The sequence below is a fragment of the Pinus tabuliformis genome, chromosome 2_1, assembly GCF_031772625.1.
Source record: "Pinus tabuliformis cultivar Carrire ecotype Pingquan chromosome 2_1, CPIR1, whole genome shotgun sequence".
NCBI lineage: Eukaryota > Viridiplantae > Streptophyta > Pinopsida > Pinales > Pinaceae > Pinus > Pinus tabuliformis.
Window position 1 is genome coordinate 992,565,073 of NC_142299.1, and position 21,191 is coordinate 992,586,263.

Sequence of the window (21,191 nt, forward strand, 5' to 3'; positions counted from 1 at the left end):
CTCACACTTGCAGTGGACTTTGATGCATAAGGGAGAAGGAGTCAACTCCTATCTTCAACGTCTTTAAGACACTAGAGACCAGCTTGCTGCAGTGGGGTCCACTCCTTAGTCAACCGCGACGGTGAGGATAACCCTGAGTGGAGTCTCTGATGAATGGCAAGTCTTCATCCAAAGTATATTGGGCAGGGAAAGACTACCTTCATGGGAGGAGATGTGGGCAGCTCTTCAATAGGAGGAGTTAAGGAGGGACCTAGTGAAGGTCAACCTCAATGGCAGCAGTGGGAGTGGCACAAAGACGAAGGAAGAGGAGGAGAACGCAACTCTAGCATCGAAGGGACAGCAGAAGTAGAAGCGGAAGAAGGACATTTCGAAGGTGAAATGTTTCAGATGTGGCGAGATGGGTCAGTTTGCATCCCAATGTCTTTTGAAACAAAAGGATAAGGATGAGAAGCATGATCCTAAGGTTGCAGCTGCGACGATTGACGAGGAAGAGTATGCCATGAGTGCCCACGCATCTCCAGGAGGGAGATGGGGTGATATTGAGCTGTAGTCGGGAAGACTACATGTGGGCAGGATCCTTGAGGAGTCCACCTCTTGGATCAATTCCTTGCTACGGGAGCCCAATTTTAAGCAGTAGCAAGATGGACTTGGTGTCAGAGTGATGTAGTGGAGTGTTTGGAGGACTGATGCAGTAGTTGGGGACCAGAGACTGATCAGCGCAGAGCAAGGTTGGCAACAGTGTAGTTGGCACAGTGCAGAAGTCAGCAGCAGTGCAGAAGATTTAGAGGGTCAGAATCAACAGCAGTCAGATTCCAACATTCATTGTATTATGCTGAACCAGTAAAGTTCAGCTAATTTTGGATGTTTCTCAGTTGCTTCTCTAAGCAACTGAGTTGCAGAACGGATGCAGTGTTAGCAGTGGCGGTGATAGCAGCATAGCAGATGTAGTGGTTGAGAGGGAGTTGTAGTACAAATGCAGCAGCGGCAGTGGCAGTGTCATGGGCAGCAGTATAGTAGCAACAGTAGCACAGTGTTGGTGGCAACAGCAGTGGAGAAAGGAGGTGCTTCAAAAACCAAGCAGCACGCAGGTGGACATTGTTGCTAGAGAACTTTTATCGCTAAGAGGGAGTGTTAGTTTTTGGTAACATCGGAAGTGATATAGCCTTGAAAATTGGAGGAGACGCTAAGGCACAAGAGTTCTAAAGAACCCAGAAACCGTTTGGTGAAATTCCACCGGATTGTATCTATTAAAATAATTAATATTTTTAATGGAGTTCCTAAGTCTAAACTTAGGGAAATTAAAATATTAATGAGTATTAATCAAAATATGGGTGAGAATGATCTAGAAGGCAGATCAAGTCATGTTTTAATCTTAGCCATTGATTAGAGGCTTGAGTGTCACTTGGAGAATACACCGAGTTGATCAAGATTTTGCTTTTCTGGGGCAGGGTTTGCTGAGGAGGTCGAAAGAGTGATCAGAGTTGCAGCTGAAGGGTAGTGAATACAGAAGAAGAGAGGCAGAGATAGTACCGGGAGGATCAGCACAGAAGCTCGAAGAGAGGGACCCAGAGCCAGCCAGAGCTCACGCAGAAGCAGCCAGGAGCTGCGCAGTGCCTCAGAGAGTCAGCGTGGGTGACGCAGAGGCTCTAGAGGCTAACGCAGTGCCTCCAGAGGTTGATGTAGGGGTTATTGGGCTGACACTGGGCCAGGAAGGGCTGACGCAGTCCCTAGAGGTAGATGTTGGGGTTTTCGTGGGGCAGATTGGAGCTGGGAGCTGTCGGAGAATTATCAGGGGTTTCAACCGGAATATCTATCTCCGACTGAGAGGTACTACTGCCAAGATTATTCTCTGTTGGGTGAGCCGGTTTTGGCACCCAGATTGTATTCAGAAATTGCATAATAATAAAACCCTCAGATAGCTGCACCAGTTTTCCCGCATTGGGTTTTTCCAGGGACATTGGTCCAAAAACAACGGTGTCACTTGTGTGCTTGTTTTGTTTCCTTCAGTTGATGATCTGTAATGTGTTGAGCATGTACTTGTATTTATTTTCAGTATTTACATGGTAAATAACTTGTTAATTAATCAGAACAAGTAGGCAGAAATAAATCAGAAAAGTACATGAAGTGTTTCTAACAGTTAGACTTAGAAATTCCAACATGGTATCAGAGTGTGGTTGCAGATCACAGGAGAACTAAGTACATTAGTTGAGCAGAGAAGCAGCAGTAGAAAACAGATGTCCTGAGTGACAGAAGTTTTTCCTAGCAGAGAAGCAGCAAGCAAGGGGTGACGTAGTGCCTGCGTCATCAAGTTTGAGCCAGGAAGAGGTTCAGCGCAGTGGCAGAGGGGAGCAGACTCGACCTACGCAGTGCCCGGTCATCTTTCTCAGTCAGGAAGGATTGATGTCCGTGGCCAGGAGGTGCGGATTTTGTTGGTGTCGGGATTGCGCAGAGCCTAGAAGCTCTAAACCTTCAGTTTGCTAGAGCTTAGGAGGTTGTGGGTAAGTTGCAGAGTGAAGCTGGTGGGATATTGTAGTCAAAACAATACCTAACAGGGCAAGGCCAAGGAGGAGGGAGTTGCTGCCAAGGATTTCTAGCCAAGAAATCTTGATCAATGGTGTAGCTACACTAAGGATCGGAGTGGGGGCATCTCGACATTGGCAAAGGGGTTTCTAGGAGGGAAATCCAGGCTCAGAGGGAGTCACACCGAGAACTTCATGAGGGAAGTAGAGGAGCAGCGAGATGGCAGTGAACGGGGTAAGAGACCAGGACAGACTGGACGGAGCCTCAAATTTTGTAGTTTGGAAGGCCAGAATCTTGTCTGTTCTAGACAGGAATCGTGTCAAGCACTTCGCCTTGAGGACGATAGCAATCCCAGTTGACCCAGCTGAGAACGACAAGTACGAGGAGGCAATGGCGAGGGCCAAGAGCATCATCCTTGACGGGGTCAAGGACCATGTAGTACCACATATTGCCGAAAAGGACACGGCAAATGAGATGTGGGAGGCCCTAAAGAAATTGTATCAGCATACTTCCGTGCAGAGAAAGCTACGGTCATACTAGATGCAGAAGGGAGAACAGATCGACATCTTCCTCGGTCAATTGAAGGAGATCTGGGATCAGCTGACTTCCATAGGGGCCACATCGGATCAAGAATTGATGGTGAGAACAACCCTGAACGCAGTCTCTGAAGACTGGGAGGTGTTTGTCCAGAGCATACTGGGCAGGGCGACCCTTCTAGATTGGGAGGAAATGTGGGCGGCTCTTCGCCAAGAAGAGATCAGAAGGCTAAGCAAGGCGGGAAGCAGCGGCAAGGGGATCAGAATCAAGAAGGAAGAAGAGGAGGATGCTACCCTAGCATCTGAGGGAAAGCAGGAGAAACGGAAGAAGAAGGACCTCTCCAAGGTCAAATGCTTCAACTGTGGGGAACTGGGTCACTATGCGAGCCAGTGTCCGAGGAAGAAGAGCAAAGGAGAGGCTTCCGAGACCAAGGTTGCGCCAGCAAGGGCAGAGAAGGAAGTGGAGACAGATGATGACTGTGCCATGAGTGCTCACACGCCACTTGAGCGGAAGTGGGGAGACATCAAGCTGTAGTCAGACAGACTATAGGCGATGAGGGGCAGGATCCTCGAGGTACCTAACCTCTTGGATTATACCTTGCTATGGGAGCCCCGAAGAGGAGTAGCAGGACTGGCGGATGTTGGTAGAGACAGATGCGGATGGAGCGATAGAGGGAGCTACAGTGCAGGAGTCCCAAGACAGCGTGAGGCAGCAGTGTGAGATGCACAGAGTTGTTGCAGTAGCGCAGAGGTCAAAGAGGGAGCACTTGTCAGTGACAGAGGGAGCTTCAGCATCGGGAGTGTTTCTAGCCTGACGGAGATGTCAGAATTGGGAGATCAGTTACTTCTCAGTAATTGAGTTGCAGTGCAGCAGTTAGCAGTGGCAGTGCTATGGGCAACACGATGCAACATGATGAGAGGGGTTGCAATGCAGATGCAACATGATGAGAGGGGTTGCAGTGCAGATGCAGTAGTGGCAATGGCAGGGCCATGGGCAGCAGCACGGATGCAGAGGGAGTTGTCATACAGATGCAGCAGTGGCAGTGGCAGGGCCATGGGTAGTAGTACATGATGTAGCAGTGCAGAGGATGTTGGGCAGCAGGCCTAGCATCAGCACAGGGACCGATGCCGGATGATCAGGGTGATGCTCAGTGAGGAGTATTACTAGAGCACAGTCCTCGCTAAGAGGGAGTGTTGATTTGGGGTAGCATCGGATGTGCTCTAGCCACGAAAATTGGTGGAGAGGCTAAAGCACATGAGATCTCCAATACCTAGAAATGGTTTGGGCAGATTCTAAACAGTTTGGGAGATATTAAAATAATTAATATTTTTAATGGAGTCCCTAAGTCTAAACTTAGGGAAAATAAAATATTAATGTGAATTAATATAAAACTATGTTAGAAGGGTCCAAAAGTCATGGATCAAGCTAGAGTTAATCTTAGCCGTTGATTAGGGACTTAATCTCGACCATTGAATTGTCAACGAGAAAAGTATAAGAGGAGGCTTGAGGGTCACTTGGAGAATACACCAAGTTGATCAAGATTTCGATTTTCTAGGGTAGGGTTTGCTAAGGAAGTCGAAAGAGTGATCAAAGTTGCAACTAAGGGATAGTGAATACAGTAGCAGAGAGGTAGAGATAGTACCAGGAGGATCAGCGCAGAAGCTTAGAGAGAGGGACGCAGAGGCAGCCAGGTGTTGCGCAGTGCCTCAGAGAGCCAATGTGGGTGACGCAGTGCCTCCAGAGGTTGACGCAGGGGTTATTGGGCTGACGCAATCCCTAGAAGCAAATGCTGGGGTTTTCGTGGGGCAGATTGGAGCTGGGAGCTGTCGGAGTGTTTATCTAGGGTTTCAGTCGGAATATCTATCTCCGACTGAGAGTTACTATTGCCGAGATTATTCACTGTTGGGTGAGCCGGTTTTGGTACCCAGATTGTATTCAGAAACTGCATAATAATAAAACCCTTAGATAGCTGCACCAGTTTTCCCACATTGGGTTTTTCCGGGGACATTGGTCCAAAAACAACGGTGTCACTTGTGTGCTTGTTTTGTTTCCTTCAGTTGATGATCTGTAATGTGTTGAGCATGTACTTGTATTTATTTTCAGTATTTACAAGGTAAATAACTTGTTAATTAATCAGAACAAGTAGGCAGAAATAAATCAGAAAAGTACATGAAGGGTTTCTAACAGTTAGACTTAGAAATTCCAACGGACTCAACAGGAAAAGTATAAAATAGAGGCTTGGGTTCATTTGGAAAAACACACACACAGAGATTGAGGAAATCAATTTTCTAAGGTGAGAAGTTCTCAGGAGGAAAATTGATTGGGGAGATCTTGCAGCTGAGGGTCAGAGAGAATCTGGGAGAAGGACTTTCCAGAAAATACAAAACAGAGAGGCGAGGATAGCTTGCAGAGAGGCAACGCAGTAGCTAGGAGAGCTTGCAGAGAGGTAGCGCCGTAGCCAGGAGAGCTGACGCAGAAAAGATGCCTGTCACGCAGAATCCAGAACTGTCGGGAACTACCGAAATAGTCGAGAGAGCTCACACAGAGGCAACGCAGTAGCTGGTGTTGATTTGGGGTAGCATCAGATGTGCTCTAGCCACGAAAATTGGTGGAGAGACTAAGGCACATGAGATATCCAATACCCAGAAAGGGTTGGGGCAGATTCTAAACAGTTTGGGAGATATTAAAATAATTAATATTTTAATGGAGTCCCTAAGTCTAAACTTAGGGAAATTAAAATATTAATGTGAATTAATATAAAACTGTGTTAGAATGGTCCAAAAGTCATGGATCAAGCCAGATCTAATCTTAGCCGTTGATTAGGGACTTAATCTCAGCCGTTGATTTGTCAACGAGACAAGTATAAGAGGAGGCTTAAGGGTCACTTGGAGAATACACCAGAGTGATCAGTCATTCTATTCTCTAGAGCAAGGTTTGCTAAGAGAGATAGAATCAGTGATCAGCAGCGAGGGGCAGTGAATACAGAAGCAGAGAGGCAAAGAGACAGTACTGGGAGTATCAGCGCAGAAGCCAGGAGAGAGGGACGCAGAGCCAGCTAGAGGCCATGCAAAGCTAGCTAGGGCCCACGCAGAGGCAGCCAGGAGCTGCGCAGTGCCTCCGATAGCTAGCCTGGGTGACGCAGTGCCTCTAGAGGCTAACATAAGGGTTATTGGGCTGACACTAGGCTGACGCAGGGCCAGGAAGGGCTGACGCAGTCCCTAGAGGCTGACGTTGGGGTTTCGTGGGGCAGATTGGAGTTGTGAAGCTGCCAGAGTGATTATCCGGGGTTTCAACCGGAACATCTGTCTCCGTCTGAGAGGTATTACTGCCGAGATTATTCTTTGTTGGGTGAGCCAGTTTTGGCACCCATATTGTATTCAGAAACTGCATAATAATAAAACCCTCAGATAGCTGCACCAGTTTTGCCGCATTGGGTTTTTACGGGGACATTGGTCCAAAAAACAACGATGTCACTTGTGTGCTTGTTTCTATTTCCTTCAGTTGATGATCTGTAATGTGTTGAGCATGTACTTGTATTTATTTCCAATATTTACATGGTAAATAACTTGTTAATTAACAGAACAAGTAGGTAGGAATAAATCAGTAAAGTGCATGAAGGGTTAGAAAGTAAAGTGCATGAAGGGTTTCTAACGTGTCAGACTTAGAAATTCCAACATGGTATCAGAGAGTGGTTACAGATCACAGGAGAACTGAGGACATCAGCCGAGTCGAGCAGTAATAGCAGAAAACAGTTGTCCCTAGTGACAGAAGTTGTTCCTAGCAGAGAAGCAGCAAGGAAGGGGTGACGCAGTGCCTGTGTCATCAAGTTCAAGCCAACAAGAGGCAGCACAGAGGCTAAGGGAGGCAAAGACAGGCTCACGCTGAGGCCAGGAGGGCTGATGCAGTTGGCTGAGGAAGTTGATTTGCCGGTGCCAAGATTGCACAGAGCCTAGGAGCTCTAACCTTCAGGTTGCTGGGGTTTAGGAGGTTGTGGGTAAGTTGCAGAGTGGAGATGGTGGGGTACTGTAGTTAGAACAATACCTAACAGGGCAAGGCCAAGGTAGAGGGAGTTGCTGCCAAGGTGGATTTCTAGCCAAGGAATCTGGATCAGTGTTGTTGTTGCACAGATGATCAGAGAGGGGAAACTTGACGTTGGCAGAAGGATTTCCGGGTGGGAAATTGAGACTTAGAGGGAGTTCAAAAGAGAACTTCCAGACGGGAAGTAGAGAGACTCAGCAGGAGTCGAACCTAGAACTTCCAGGCAGGAAGTGATAAAATAACAGTGGAACAGCATATAATAATGTAAATCGGAAATATAAACAGATACACAAGAAATGCTAAGCCATTTTGTTATACTGAGCAATAAAGTGAGTACAAGAGGTGATTAGACAGATGGCACCTCGACTTGCACAAGGCAAGTGAAGAAATACTTTCAGAATGACAAGAATGGCCTCTCTGCGTGGATGCTGCTACTGTGTTGCTATTGCTGCTAGGAAACAAATGATGATTTGGGGCTGTTCCCCTCCTAAGAAAAAGCTGAAACTCTGGATTTGGGCTCAACTCAAGAAACCCATAAAACCCAGAAAGCTCTCCTGGAATGGCCGACCCCCGAAAAACACCCTCTTGGGGTTCTGCGCGGTTCCCCAATGTCCTGCGCTACCACTGAAGGAAACCCCTCTAGACTCTGCCTGAAACACTGCCTGAAACCTTGCCAAAATCCTCCAATGAGACAAGAGCTGGACCCCTGCTCAATCGCCCAGCATAAATCCACTTGCAAAACTCCAATCGAGCAATACAACCAAAAGGAACTGCGTCTCTCTCCCAGTGTTGCACAGTCCTCCAAAATGTTGCTAGAACTGCTGCTAGAATGCTGATAAAACTACTGCTGAAATGCCAAGGAAATACGTTGCCCGAGCAGGCACTCGAAGTCCCCCGGGGCTAAGGGTGAGATCTCCGAATGGAGACACTCAATGCACTAAACAGTGTTGCAAACTAGCTAAACAGCCAGCGTGCTCAGAAGTCGAAACGACTAGCTCAAAATGCACATAACTGAATGATCCAAAATGAGGGGGCTCCTCTCTATTTTATAGCCTCTGCCTCTCACAATCCCTAGGCTCACCTCCTCCTGCGTGCTTCTCCTCTTGCCACGTGTTCTTCCCTCCTGCGTAGTCTCTCCATGTGTCTGCGTGGGCTCCATTTCTGCGTCCCCCTTTGGCCCCCTTGGCTCCCCTTTAAGTCACAACATTGTGCTACCTAGGAAGTGACTTTTTATTCTAAAGTGAGTTATGTCCCCCTTCCTCACTTTTTATTTACAAATAACTATAGAAGGCAAAAATTGACAAAATCGAATATTCCAATTAGCCATGGCTAATTAGGAATATTACAGTCTCCCCCGGCAAAATGTTGCTTGTCCTCAAGCAACTGAAGTGATGGATGCTGCAAGATCTTCTCACTCTCCCAAGTGGCATCCTCATCCGGCAAATTCTTCCACCTCACCAAGAATTCCCAGACCGTCCTGCTCCGCAATTGCCTCTCCCTGGTATCAATGATAGCCTCTGGTTGCAATACCAAATGCCCCTCGTCATCCATGGGTGGTAGCTCATCTATCACTGTCACCTGCTGCCCCAATGCCTTCTTTAGGCATGATACATTAAAAATGTTATGAATCTTGCTGCCTTGGGGCAGCTCCAACTCATATGCAACCTGTCCAATCCTGCGTATCACCCTGTATGGCCCATATAAGCGAGGCTTGAGCTTCTCAGCCCCCTTTTGCTTCAGTGATGACTGTCTGTATGGCTGTAATCATAGGTAGACCATGTCCCCTACCTCGAACTGCCTCTCCACCCGACCCCCGTCGGCATACAGCTTCTGCTGGTTCTGTGTTGTAGCCATGTTATCCTTGAGAGCTCAGAGGATATCCTGACTCTCTTGGATCCAGATCTTGGCTCTAGGAGCCTTGTTATCACCAAACATCACGTCAACAAAAGATAAAGGATGATACCCATATAAGGCATAAAATGGTGACATACCAATGGACATGTGATGTGAAGTATTGTAGCAGTACTCCCTCAGATGCAACCACCTCAACCATGCTCATTGTTGCCCACTGACATAGTTATGCAAGTAGCCCTCTAGCCACTTGTTAACTATCTCTGTTTGTCCATCTGTCTGTGGGTGATAACTGGTACTCGGTGTCAACTCCGTCCCCACCAACCGGAAAAGCTCCTGCCAAAACCCGCCCATGAAATGGCTGTCCCTATCACTGACGATGGTCTTAGGAAGACCATGTAGCCTAAAGATCTCTCTGAAGAACAGCTCGACCACTTGTGCTGCTGTATAGTGTGTGGATATGGCAAAAAAATGTGCGTACTTTGTCAGTCGATCAACGACGACAAAGATACAATCCTTGCCCTGTACCATGGGCAACCCTGTGATGAAGTCCATTGAAATACTCTCCCATTTCCCCTTCGGAATGGGAAGAGGCTGCAATAATCCCGCGGGATGGCTCATCTCTCCCTTGTTTCTCTGGCAAACATCGCACTTCCGGATGTGCTGGAGTACGTCCTCCTTGAGGCCCTTCCATGAGAACCTCTCCCTAATGGCCTTGTAGGTTTTGGTAAACCCCTAGTGTCCTGCCAATGGTGAATCATGAGATGCCTGGAGTATTTTCTTCTTGAGCTGAGACCCCTCAGTCAAGAAGATCCGGTCCTTGTAATAGATGATCTCATCGACCACCCTGTACCTGTCATCTGCCACCTGCCCATCCAGAGCCTCACATGCAAACCTGTCCTTGGAGTACTCTACTAAGAATTGAGCCCTCTAGTCTGTATCCAAGCTCATAAGAGACAACGTGGCTGGTCTACGTGAAAGGGCATCTACTACCACGTTGTTCTTACCCTTGACATACTCAATGTCAAAGTCATATGCTTCAATCTTGCTGATCCACTTCTGCTGCCTCTCTTGTAGCTGCTTCTACTCCAAAAAGAACTTGAGGCTGTTGTGATCAGTGCTCACCCTGAACCTATTACCCACCAGATACTGTCGGTACTTAGCCAATGCATGCATGATGGCCAGCATCTCCTTGTCGTATATAGAATACAACCTCTCGTGCGGAAGGAGCTTCCGGCTCTCAAAGGCTATAGGGTGACCTCCCTGCACAAACACTGCGCCGATCCCCTCTCCCAACGCATCACACTCCAAAACAAAAGGCTTTGTAAAATCTAGCAACGCAAGCATTGGGCAGCTACTCATAACCTCCTTGAGCCTGTCAAAGGCTCGCTGCACTGTCTCTGACCAACTGAAAGCCCCCTTCCTCGTCAAATCTGTCAGGGATGCAACAAGCTGTGAGAAACCTTTGACAAACTTTCGTTAGTAAGTACAAATACCGATGAATCCTCGAAGTTCCGTCACATTTCTTGCCTCCAACCATTCTTTGATGGCCCTGATCTTCTCCTCGTGGACCCTCACTCCGTCCACCCCTATGATGTGTCCCAGATACAACATCTCCGTCAACCCAAACTCACACTTGGAGAGTTTAGCATAGAACTGCTGCTCCTGTAAGATACACAATACCGTCTCAATGTGCTGGAGATGCTCCTCCCAAGTCCTGTTGTAAATGAGAATGTCATCAAAGAATACCAACACAAACTTCCTCAAGTGACTACGGAAGATGTGATTCATACAGGACTGAAATGTAGCTGGGGCGTTCGTTAGCCCAAAAGGCATCACCAAGAACTCAGTGCCCATAGTGACACCTGAAGGCGGTCTTGGGAATGTCCCGCTCCCTCACGCGAATCTAATGGTACCCAGATCTCAAATCAATCTTTGAGAAGAAACGTGCCCCTCATCCATCAACTCATCGATCCTGGGTATGGGGTACCTGTTCTTCAGGGTCTTCTTGTTCAGGGCCCTATAGTCAATGCACATCCTCAATGTACCATCCTTCTTCTTCACCAACACTACAGAAGAAGCAAAAGGACTCGTGCTCGGTCGAATGTGCCCAAGAGCCAGCAACTCCTAGATAGCCCACTCAATCTCATCCCAATAGGCCTTGGGGTGCCTATAGGGGGTGGTGATCACGGCCTGTATGCCCTACTCAAGCTCGATGGTGTGCTCAAACCCCCGATCCGGTGGCTGTCCTGGTGGAATCTCCCCAAACACTATGGCATACCGATCAAGGATGGACTGTATCTCTGGATGTATCGTCTGTCCTGTAGTCCCTGCCTCTGATGCTCGCAGCTCCACTGCCCACTCTATGTCTCCCATCCGGAAGACTGCCTCCATCCGATGAGCCGAAACAGTCTGAGGCGGATATGTGTGTTGTCCCCGCATGTTCTCATGCCTCCCTGTCTTCTCATCATCCCACTCCATCTCTAGGGTCTTCCAATTCGTTGTGACTTTCCCTAGAGTAATAAGCCACTGAACACCCAATATCATGTTGGTGTCCAGAATATCGACCACGAAAAAGTGGTCAGTCAATGTGTAAGTGCCCACTGTCACTGAAAGCTCTGGAACATAGCGAGCACACGTCATGGTCTGATCTCCTGGGACCAAGACTGAAAACCCATTGAAGCTCTCTGTCTATATACCTCTCCGTTCAACCATCTGGGCATCGATGAAGTTGTGGGTCGCCCCACTGTCCACCAAAACTGATACTCGCTGGCCATGTACTGTCTCCCGTACGCATAGCGTCAGATACTTGGGAACTCCTCGCAATGCTGCAAGGGCCCCTCTGTTAGGTGCAAAAGATGCACCACCTGCTGCTGGCGGTGGAGGTGGCAAAGCTCCCTGTATGGCATGGCTATCTCTTGCCTCCGCATCATCCTCGTCATCCTCTTCTCCATTGCTCTCAGAGAAGACCTCAATAAAATGTGCTTTGCCAGCAGCACATCTATGTCCCAGTGTCCACGGCTCTTGACATGTGAAGCACAACCACTTCTTCTTCAGCTCCATCCTGGCATCATCATAAAGTTGTACTCGTCCTGGATTCCCCTTTGGAGGAGGAATCCTCACATCCTTCCCCTTAGACTAAAAAGGTTGTCTTTGGGGATAAGGTGTCCGGGTCCTGGGTAAGACATCCTGTAAGTCCCGAGGTTAGTTGATAGCGTCCTGGAGCGTAGCTGGTCTAGTGGATCGGACTAGACCCCGAAGTGGCTCTGCTAACCCCTCAACATATATATAGACCCTCCGTGCCATGGAGAGGTCTGGCACCATCAGGGAGACCCTCAAGAAATATGCAATGTAGGTCTCTAGGCTCCCTGTTTGTTTGATCCTCGTCAACTCAACAAAATGCTGCTCTGGATCCCTCCGATCAAATCGCTCCATCAATCTCCTGGTAAACTCCGCATATGTCGTCACTGTAGAGTGCCCGAGTGTAACCATCCTGTGAAACCACCAATCCTGGGCCTCGCCATCCAAATGCAATGTTGCCACCTTGATGGCCTCTGCCTCCGACATTTGGTTAAGCTGGAAATAAATGTCCAGCTTCTCCACCCAAGACTTTGCCGAACTGTTTGATGAGCCATCAAACGTAGGCAAGTGGAATCTACTCGCTGCACGGTGGGTGTCGCCATCATGGTAATGCCGGTACCCTCTGTGATGGTCGCGGGGTCTGCTATCCCGCTGGAGCTGAACAAAATCTCTGAATGAGAGGGCTTCCCTGAACTCCTGCCCATAGGCCTGGTACTCTGCAAAATAATTGCCCATATGTTCGGGCTCTGCCTCTTGCTGGGCTACGGCCCCCGTGTCTGCTCCTAAGAAAGTGGGCATGGTAGAGCGTGTAGGGGCATGTGAGGCCACCTGCTGCGCAGTATCACGTTGCTCTGGCAAGTGATGGGATGCACCTGATCCCTCACCAATCTGAAAAACTCATGGGCTCTCACGCTGTCTGGCCTCTACTGCCGTGAATCTCTGCCCCATCACCTCAATCTACCTCGACAGATCCTGCACTGATTTGAGGAGCATATTCGCAAATCTCTTCCCGTCTGCGTCCACCACAGGCTCCTCTTGCTCTGCGTCCACCACAGGCTCCTCCTGTTCTGCGTCCACCACCGGAACACAGTCTCCCTCACCGTAGGTATTCTCCAACCTACGCCCACTGTCTCCGTATTTCCTACCTCTGTAACAGATGTAGGGTTTTTCCCCTGGTGTCATAGATTGCTAGCTCCACAGGCTAAGCCAGATCTATGCTCTGATACCACTGTAATATTCCTAACCCAGAATATTCCTCAAACCCCAGCAAAAACTCCAACCAAATATATGCAAATGATATAATAACCCATAAGTGATAAAATAACAGTGGAATAACATATAATAATGTAAACCGGAAATATAAACAGATACACAATAAATGCAACAAGAAATGCTAAGCCATTTTATTATATTGTGCAATAAAGTGAGTACAAGAGGTGATTAGACAGATGGTACCTCGACATGCACAAGGCAAGTGAAGAAATACTCTTAGAATGACAAGAATGGCCTCTTTGCATGGACGTTGCTACTGTGCTGCTGCTGCTGCTAGGAAACAAATGATGATTTGGGGTTGTTCCCCTCCTCGGAAAAAGCTGAAACTCTGAATTTGGGCTCAACTCAAGAAACCCAGAAAAACGCAGAAAGCTCTCTTGGAATTGCCGACCCTTGAAAAACACCCTCTTGGGGTTCTGCAGAGTTCCCCAATGCCCTGCGCTGCCACTAAAGGAAACCCCTCTAGACTCTGCCTGAAACACTGCCTAAAACCCTGCCAAAATCCTCCAATGAGACAAGAGCTGGACCCCTGCTCAATCACCCAGCATAAATCCACTTGCAAAACCCCAATCCAACACTACAACCAAAAGGAACTGTGTCTCTCTCCCAGTGCTGCGCAGTCCTCCAAAATGCTGCTAGAACTGTTGCTGGAATGTTGATAAAACTACTGCTGAAATGCCAAGGAAATACGTTGCCCGAGCAGGCACTCGAAGTCCCCCGGGGCTAAGGGTGAGATCTCCGAACAGAGACACTCAATGCACTAAACAGTGCTGTAGACTAGCTAAACAGCCAGCGTGCTCAGAAGTCGAAACGACTAGCTCAAAATGCACATAACTGAATGATCCAAAATGAGGGGGCTCCTCTCTATTTTATAGCCTCTGCCTCTCACAATCCCTAGGCTCACCTCCTCCTGTGTGCTTCTCCTCTTGCCACGTGTTCTTCCCTCCTGCGCAGTCTCTCCATGTGTCTGCGTGGGCTCCATTTCTGTGTCCCCCTTTGGCCCCCTTGGCTCCCCTTTAAGTCACAACGTCGTGCTACCTAGGAAGTGACTTTTTATTCTAAAGTGAGTTATGTCCCCCTTCCTCACTTTTTATTTACAAATAACTATAGAAGGAAAAAATTGACAAAATCGAATATTCCAATTAGCCATGGCTAATTAAGAATATTACATAGAGAGACTCAGCAGGAGTCGAATCGAGAACTTCCAGACGGGAAGTGGAGAGACTCAGCAGGAGTCAAACTGAGAACTTCCAGATGGGAAGTGGAGACACTTAGCAGGAGTTGAACCGAGAACTTCCAGACGGGAAGTAGAGAGACTCGGAGGAGTCAACAAGAAGAGCAGAGAGATGGCCATGAATGGGCTGAGGGATCAGGACAGGTTGGATGAGGCATCCAACTTTGTCATTTGGAAGGCCAGGATCCTTTCTGTTCTGTGTGCCATGAGTGCTCATGCGCCACTTGAGAGAAAGTGGGGAGACATCAAGCTGTAGTCATATGGACTACAGGCGATGAGGGGCAGGATCCTCGAGGTACCCAACCTCTTGGATTAGACCTTGCTACGGAAGCCCCGAAGAGGAGTAGCAATACTGGCGATGTCAGTAGAGACGGATGCGGATGGAGCGGTAGAGGGAGCTACAATGCAGGATTCCCAGGATAGCGCGAGGCTAGCAGGCGCAACAGTGCGAGAGCCACGGGAGTGTTGCACCAGTGCAGGATGGCACAAAGAGATGTGCAACGGTGCGAGATGCATGGAGTTGTTGCAGCAGTGCAAAGGTCAGAGAGGGAGCACTTGTCAGTGACAGAGGGAGCTTCAGCATCAGGAGTGTTTCTAACCTGACGGAGATATCAGAGTTGGGAGATCAGTTACTTACTTCTCAGTAACTGGGTTGTAGTGTGGCAGTTAGCAATGGTAGTGCTATGGGTAGCACAATGCAGCATGATGAAAGGGGTTGCAGTGTAGATGCAGCAGTGGCAGTGGCAAGGCCATGGGCAGCAACACGGATGCAGAGGGAGTTGCAGTACAGGATGCAGCAGTGCAGAGGATGTTGGGCAGCAAGCCTAGCATCAGCACAAGGACCGATGCCGGATGATCAGGGTGATACTCAGTGAGGAGTATTACTAGAGCATAGTCCTCGCTAAGAAGGCGTGTTGATTTGGGGTAGCATCGGATGTGCTCTAGCCACAAAAATTGGTGGAGATGCTAAGGTGCATGAGATCTCCAATACCCAAAAAGGGTTTGGGCAGATTCTAAACAATTTGGGAGATATTAAAATAATTAATATTTTAATGGAGTCCCTAAGTCTAAACTTAGGGAAATTAAAATATTAATGTGAATTAATATAAAACTGTGTTAGAATGGTCCAAAATTCATGGATCAAGCCAGATCTAATCTTAGCCGTTGATTAGGGACTTAATCTCGGCCGTTGATTTGTCAACGAGAAAAGTATAAGAGGAGGCTTGAGGGTCACTTGGAGAATACACCAGAGTGATCAGTCATTCTATTCTCTAGAGCGGGGTTTGCTAATAGAGATAGAATCAGTGATCAGCAGTGAGGGGCAGTGAATACAGAAGCAGAGAGGCAAAGAAACAGTACCGGGAGGATCAACGCAGAAGCCAGGAGAGAGGGATGCAGAGCCAGCTAGAGGCCACGCAAAGCCAGCTAGGGCCCACGCAGAGGCAGCCAGGAGCTGCGCAGTGCCTCCGAGAGCCAACGTGGGTGACACAGAGGGCCAGAGGGTTGACGTAGTGCCTCCAGAGGCTGACGCAAGGGTTATTGGGCTGACGCAGGGCCAAGAAGGGCTAACGCAGTCCCTAGAGGCTGATGCTGGGGTTTCATGGGGCAGATTGGAGTTGTGAAGGTGCCAGAGTGATTATCCAGGGTTTCAGCCAGAACATTGGTCTCCGACTGAGAGGTACTACTGCCGAGATTATTCTTTGTTGGGTGAACCGGTTTTGGCACCCAAATTGTATTCAGAAACTGCATAATAATAAAACCCTCAGATAGCTGCATCGGTTTTCCCGCATTGGGTTTTTCCGGGGACATTGGTCCAAAAACAACGGTGTCACTTGTGTGCTTGTTTTTATTTCCTTCAGTTGATGATCTGTAATGTGTTGAGCATGTACTTGTATTTATTTCCAGTATTTACATGGTAAATAACTTGTTAATTAATAGAACAAGTAGGTAGGAATAAATCAGTAAAGTGCATGAAGGGTTTCTAACGTGTCAAACTTAGAAATTTCAACAACCGGGAGAGCTAACGTAGAAAAGTTTCCTATCACGCAGAATCCAGAACTGTCGGAACAGCCAAAACTGTCAGGAACTACCGGAACAGCCAGGAGAGCTGACGCAGAGGGCAAAGAAGGTGACGCAGGGCAAATGTAGAGCCAGTGCAAAAATAGCCATGGTTAGCCAGTCTTGTGTCGGATCAGCGGGAATTCTACCGGGTGAAGTGAGGTAAAACTTACTCAGATTTTCCGCTAGTATTTTCTCTGTAAAGGATGGCTAGATGAGCATCCTAGATTTGTATTAAGATATTTCTCCTGCATAATAATAAACCCTCAGAGCTGCTACACCGGTTTTCTTGCATTGGGTTTTTTCGGGGACTATTGTGTCCAAAAATAAGTGTGTCCTATGTATCTTGTTCTTTGCTCTGTTTTCCGTTTCATGAGATCAAATATTTAATTAGTGTAGGTTGCAGAAGTAATTTGCTTCAGTATTTAGAAGAATAAATCGATGAATGTAATTTAAAAATCAAGTAGGTGAAGTAGATTCAGATTTGCTGCAGTAGGGTTTCCTTCAATGTTGGATTTTTCACACTCTGCACACTCGACCTGATCCCTGCAGCCCCACTTCACCACCAGAGACATATCTCAAATCATATCTAATTGTACCACACAATTATCTCAACACATGCTTTGTTGCATGCCTTGGCTCATCCATAAACTAGCTAGCTTCCTTCACGAGATCCATCACCACAACTGCTTTCTGGTTACTAGGTGCTCCCTCTAACAATGAAGTAGATCCCCCTTGGAAATCCTAGTTGTCCCCTCTACCACTGCTTCTCCCTTTGTGGCAATCCTAGCTTCCCCCTCTACCACTATTGCTCCTTTTGTCACTGAAGCATATCTGGTTGTTTGGCATGGTCCCCTCATAGAAGGCATACTGCTCCTAGAGACCTCCCGTTTGTAAGCATCTAGTTTGACAATCTCAACCTAAGTTGTACGATACATGGAAACGTGTACGAGTTTCCGAAACGGGTACGGGTACGAAACATGACCCCCCTAAATTTTGGAAACGGGGAAACGCAATATATATATATATATATATATATATATTAGGACATTTAAGAAATATGTGCAATAATAAAACATACATGATACATTGTAATTTATTACATTATGATTAAATTGTCCATTTCAATGCATAAACTATGGGTCTCTAAATTTGCATCACATTTACTCATGAATTATCACATAATGAAAATAGCAATATCCAAAATCAGCCACGAGAAATTTCTAATTTCTTGTCTTGTGCTTGATTGGGAGTCTCCTCCTGCATAGTCGAACGACCTTAGTGCTCTTGACTAAATACAAGTTCCATACCCTAGTAAATGACAAAATCCAATGGAAACATTGCAATCCCACCAATCCCGAAATCCTGAAAAATAGATAAGTCTGCTAGATTTTGATTGACATCTAAAATTCTATTTTCTCCATATGAAAGCAAATGAGGGCGAAAGCACTCTCAAAAATCCTGAGTCATTTCACTTTTACTTTAAGAATTTAACATTACCATGAACTGCATATCAACACTAGGGTCATAGACTTGAACATTAGGCTTTTCCACTCAAAAACTTTTGTTTCCAATCTTCAATAACTCCCTCTATCACTCTTGAATTGGCATGGAGCGAAAATAAAAAAAATAAAAATGAAAAATCTAAAATAAAAACTGAAAAGAAGGACACTTTATCACTGAAATGTGGTTGTACGACCTGGAACCGCGTTTCAGGCCGTACTAGGCCACGTTTCCCCCACATGAAATGTGGCAGTACAGCCTGAAACGCGTTTCTAGGTTGTACCAAACATGTTTCCGTGTTTCCGTTTCGTTTCAGCTTATAAATGCCCTTAGGACCAACGTTTCCTGCAACAAAGATCTCGACTCATGACATCCTCTTGGAAGAATTCTCTTTCCACTCCGCCTGATTGCTTGCATCCTTGGAATTGGAAGCTCTTCCGGTCATTTGGCATGGTCCAAATGTCCTAACCATTTGTACAATCCTCCCTCTCTAACATTAATCACTCCTATTGAGTCTATGCTCGAGCCCTTATGCCATACAAAAATTTGACCATCCGGCGACTGGTGAAAGAACTCTTCATAGTCCACTCCCTCTTTCTGGGAGAACCCTCTTGCCATGAATTTTGCTTTGTACTTCTTGATGCTGCCATCTATTGCATGAATCATTGCATTGGTAGTCTCCACAATTCTTCCTTTCTGCAAAACTCCACACAAGAAGCCATGGAAGAAAAAATTATAACCAAGAAAAAAATACAAGGACAAAAGGCTGACCTAAAAATATAAAAATAATAATATCAATCAAGGGAGAAAAATATAAAGTACTTATCTCTTGATTTGATTGTAGAGAATTGTCAACTTCCTCTGACAAATTTGTAAGAGAGTCTCAGAAACATGTCATATTGAGAGAAATTTTTTTAGATGAAACTGTGTGGAGGATGTTTAATCCTATCCAACGTTTTGGGTGGACACTCCACCCATCGTCAGGGACATAAGAAATTCCTCATGTCCCTGACAATGGGTGGAGTTCCCATCCAAAACGTTGGACAAGATTAAACATCCTCCACACAGTTCAATCCGAAAAATTTGTCTCAATATGAATAGTGGAAATATACACTCTCAACCTATCATATGCCTTGTCCACAAACATTACTAGAAGTAGATCCTAAAGGAAGAATTCCTTTGACTTCTTATGAGGTGGATACTCATCATCATCATCATCAACATTGTTTGTTGATGCATGCTGCTTTTCCTTCCTTCTCAAGATACTGGGAGGCATAATGTCCAAACTTTTGACAAATGAAGCACTTAACTTTTGATATTTCCTTCTTCTCTTTCTTCTTGGGCACCAATGCCTAGGCTAGTTGTTCTAATAATCTATATATTCCTCCCTCTTGTTGAAAAGTGTAACTAGGTTCGGTCTTCATAATGGCATGTAATTATGATTTTATGTAATGTGATGTAAAGAAAAAATAAATTTATTATATTGACTTGCTTCATGGGTTTCATGAGTAAGGGATTTTGTTTTTGAGTCAAGACTCCTATTGAGAGTCTTTAGGAATTATTTGTCATCTAGTGATAAAATGATAGAGTCATTGTCATGTTACACTTTGTAAAAGATCAATATTGTCTATGTAAAGTATCCTCCAAGAACTTGGCACTCATCCTCTTCAAGTCGGCCTACAACGATGGAAGAAGCTGCTAGAAGAAGTCAACCTAACTCCAAGTGATCATGTTGGCCTAAAGGACATGTGTAAAAGTGTATATATAGCCTAACTCAGCCTCACTTGAAGGTAAGAAACTCGACAAGCTTTCAGCTACAAAGAAGTGCGAAGAAGTGAGAAAGAGGATTCTTCTGGGCAAGCGAAGAAAGAGGTTCTTCTGTGCAAGCAAAGAAGGAAGTTTCTTTTGGGGCAGCAAAGAGAAGTTTCTTCTGGGGAAGCGAAGAAGAAGTTTCTTCTGGGCAAGTGAAGGAGAGGTTTCTTCTGGGGCAGCAAAGGAAGGATTCTTCTAGGTGACCAAGATAAAAGTCTAGAGACCGAGTTTCTCTAGAAGAGACTAGTGAAGACCTAGAGACCGAGATTCTCTAGAGGAAGTCGAGAAGGAGCAGTGTGAAGGATAGAGTTCGAGTTTCTCCAGAAGGAGATGAGGAGACTAGTTCTAGATCAGAAGAAAGTCAAAGGGAAGAAGCAGAGCATCAATGATAGTGACAAGGTTCTTGGGAGGACACTAGAGTCAAGGATCTGTGTCATGGTCTTGGTACTCGTCAATTGAAGATCTGGAAGAGTAATTTTGATCGGGTTTTCCTCTCAAGAGGTGAGAGGTTTTGGCCTTGGCTGAGAAGCCTACATACTGTGTCACTTGTCTTTTATTGTGCATATTGGTAATTGTCTTGAACACAATAATAACATAACAAAGAAAAGACTATAAGCTAAGAAGTAAAAGTATCTCACAATCAATTATCAAGAAGAGAAATCTTTTAACTATTCAATGCCCTAGATTTCTCAACACCTCTCAGTCAGATAGGTGATAGCATCTTGAAAACTTATCATGTTTCTAGAAGCACCACTATCCATCAACCAAATATCACTATTTGTAATGGAATTTGAAGGAGCAGAAGGAATTTCTCCTCAACTCCATCTGACTCTAGAATAACTTCCTTCTGAATATTTGTAGCACCATCCAACCTGTCGTTTATTCTGAGACTTGGCACCATTTGGTAAGAGATCTAAAATCCAGTGAAACTGTTGAACACTTGTCTCTTAGGTTGACTTCAATGGCTGCTCTTTCAACAAGGAGGTTGTCATGTCCCTTCTCAAACACATTTGTAACAGGGTGCTGCTACACAATTCTGCACAATTTTGGCTAAGGAAGAGAACCCATCATTTTCGACTTAGGGACTTAGGAGGCAATTTGACTTAATTTGGTTGCTAGTGGAATGTGGGGGGCACCCACATGGGAATTCAAATTGGCCCATTCGAATAGCTTGGAGGGAAAGTCGAATAGGTGGATGGAGGGGCCCACGTGAGGCAAGGGAGGCCCAAGGAGTTATAAGGAGGGAGCATCTCTCATTTTGGGATTCATTCATACATCTTGCAAA

General features: G+C 46.3%; 1 protein-coding gene across 3 annotated transcripts in view; it reads left to right on the forward strand.

Annotated features, from left to right (window-relative positions):
- LOC149203968 (endo-1,3;1,4-beta-D-glucanase-like) overlaps positions 1-21,191 on the forward strand; it is a 450,756-nt gene that overhangs the window by 311,127 nt on the left and 118,438 nt on the right. The window contains exon 7 of one of the 3 annotated variants that reach the window (XM_089403636.1): positions 16,583-16,696. The exons of the other annotated variants lie outside the window; for them this stretch is intronic. Coding sequence (XP_089259762.1) covers positions 16,583-16,681 — 99 coding nt within the window. The 3' untranslated portion in view covers positions 16,682-16,696. Of the gene's footprint in view, positions 1-16,582; positions 16,697-21,191 lie in introns of those variants that run through there. 3 annotated transcript variants of the gene reach the window in all.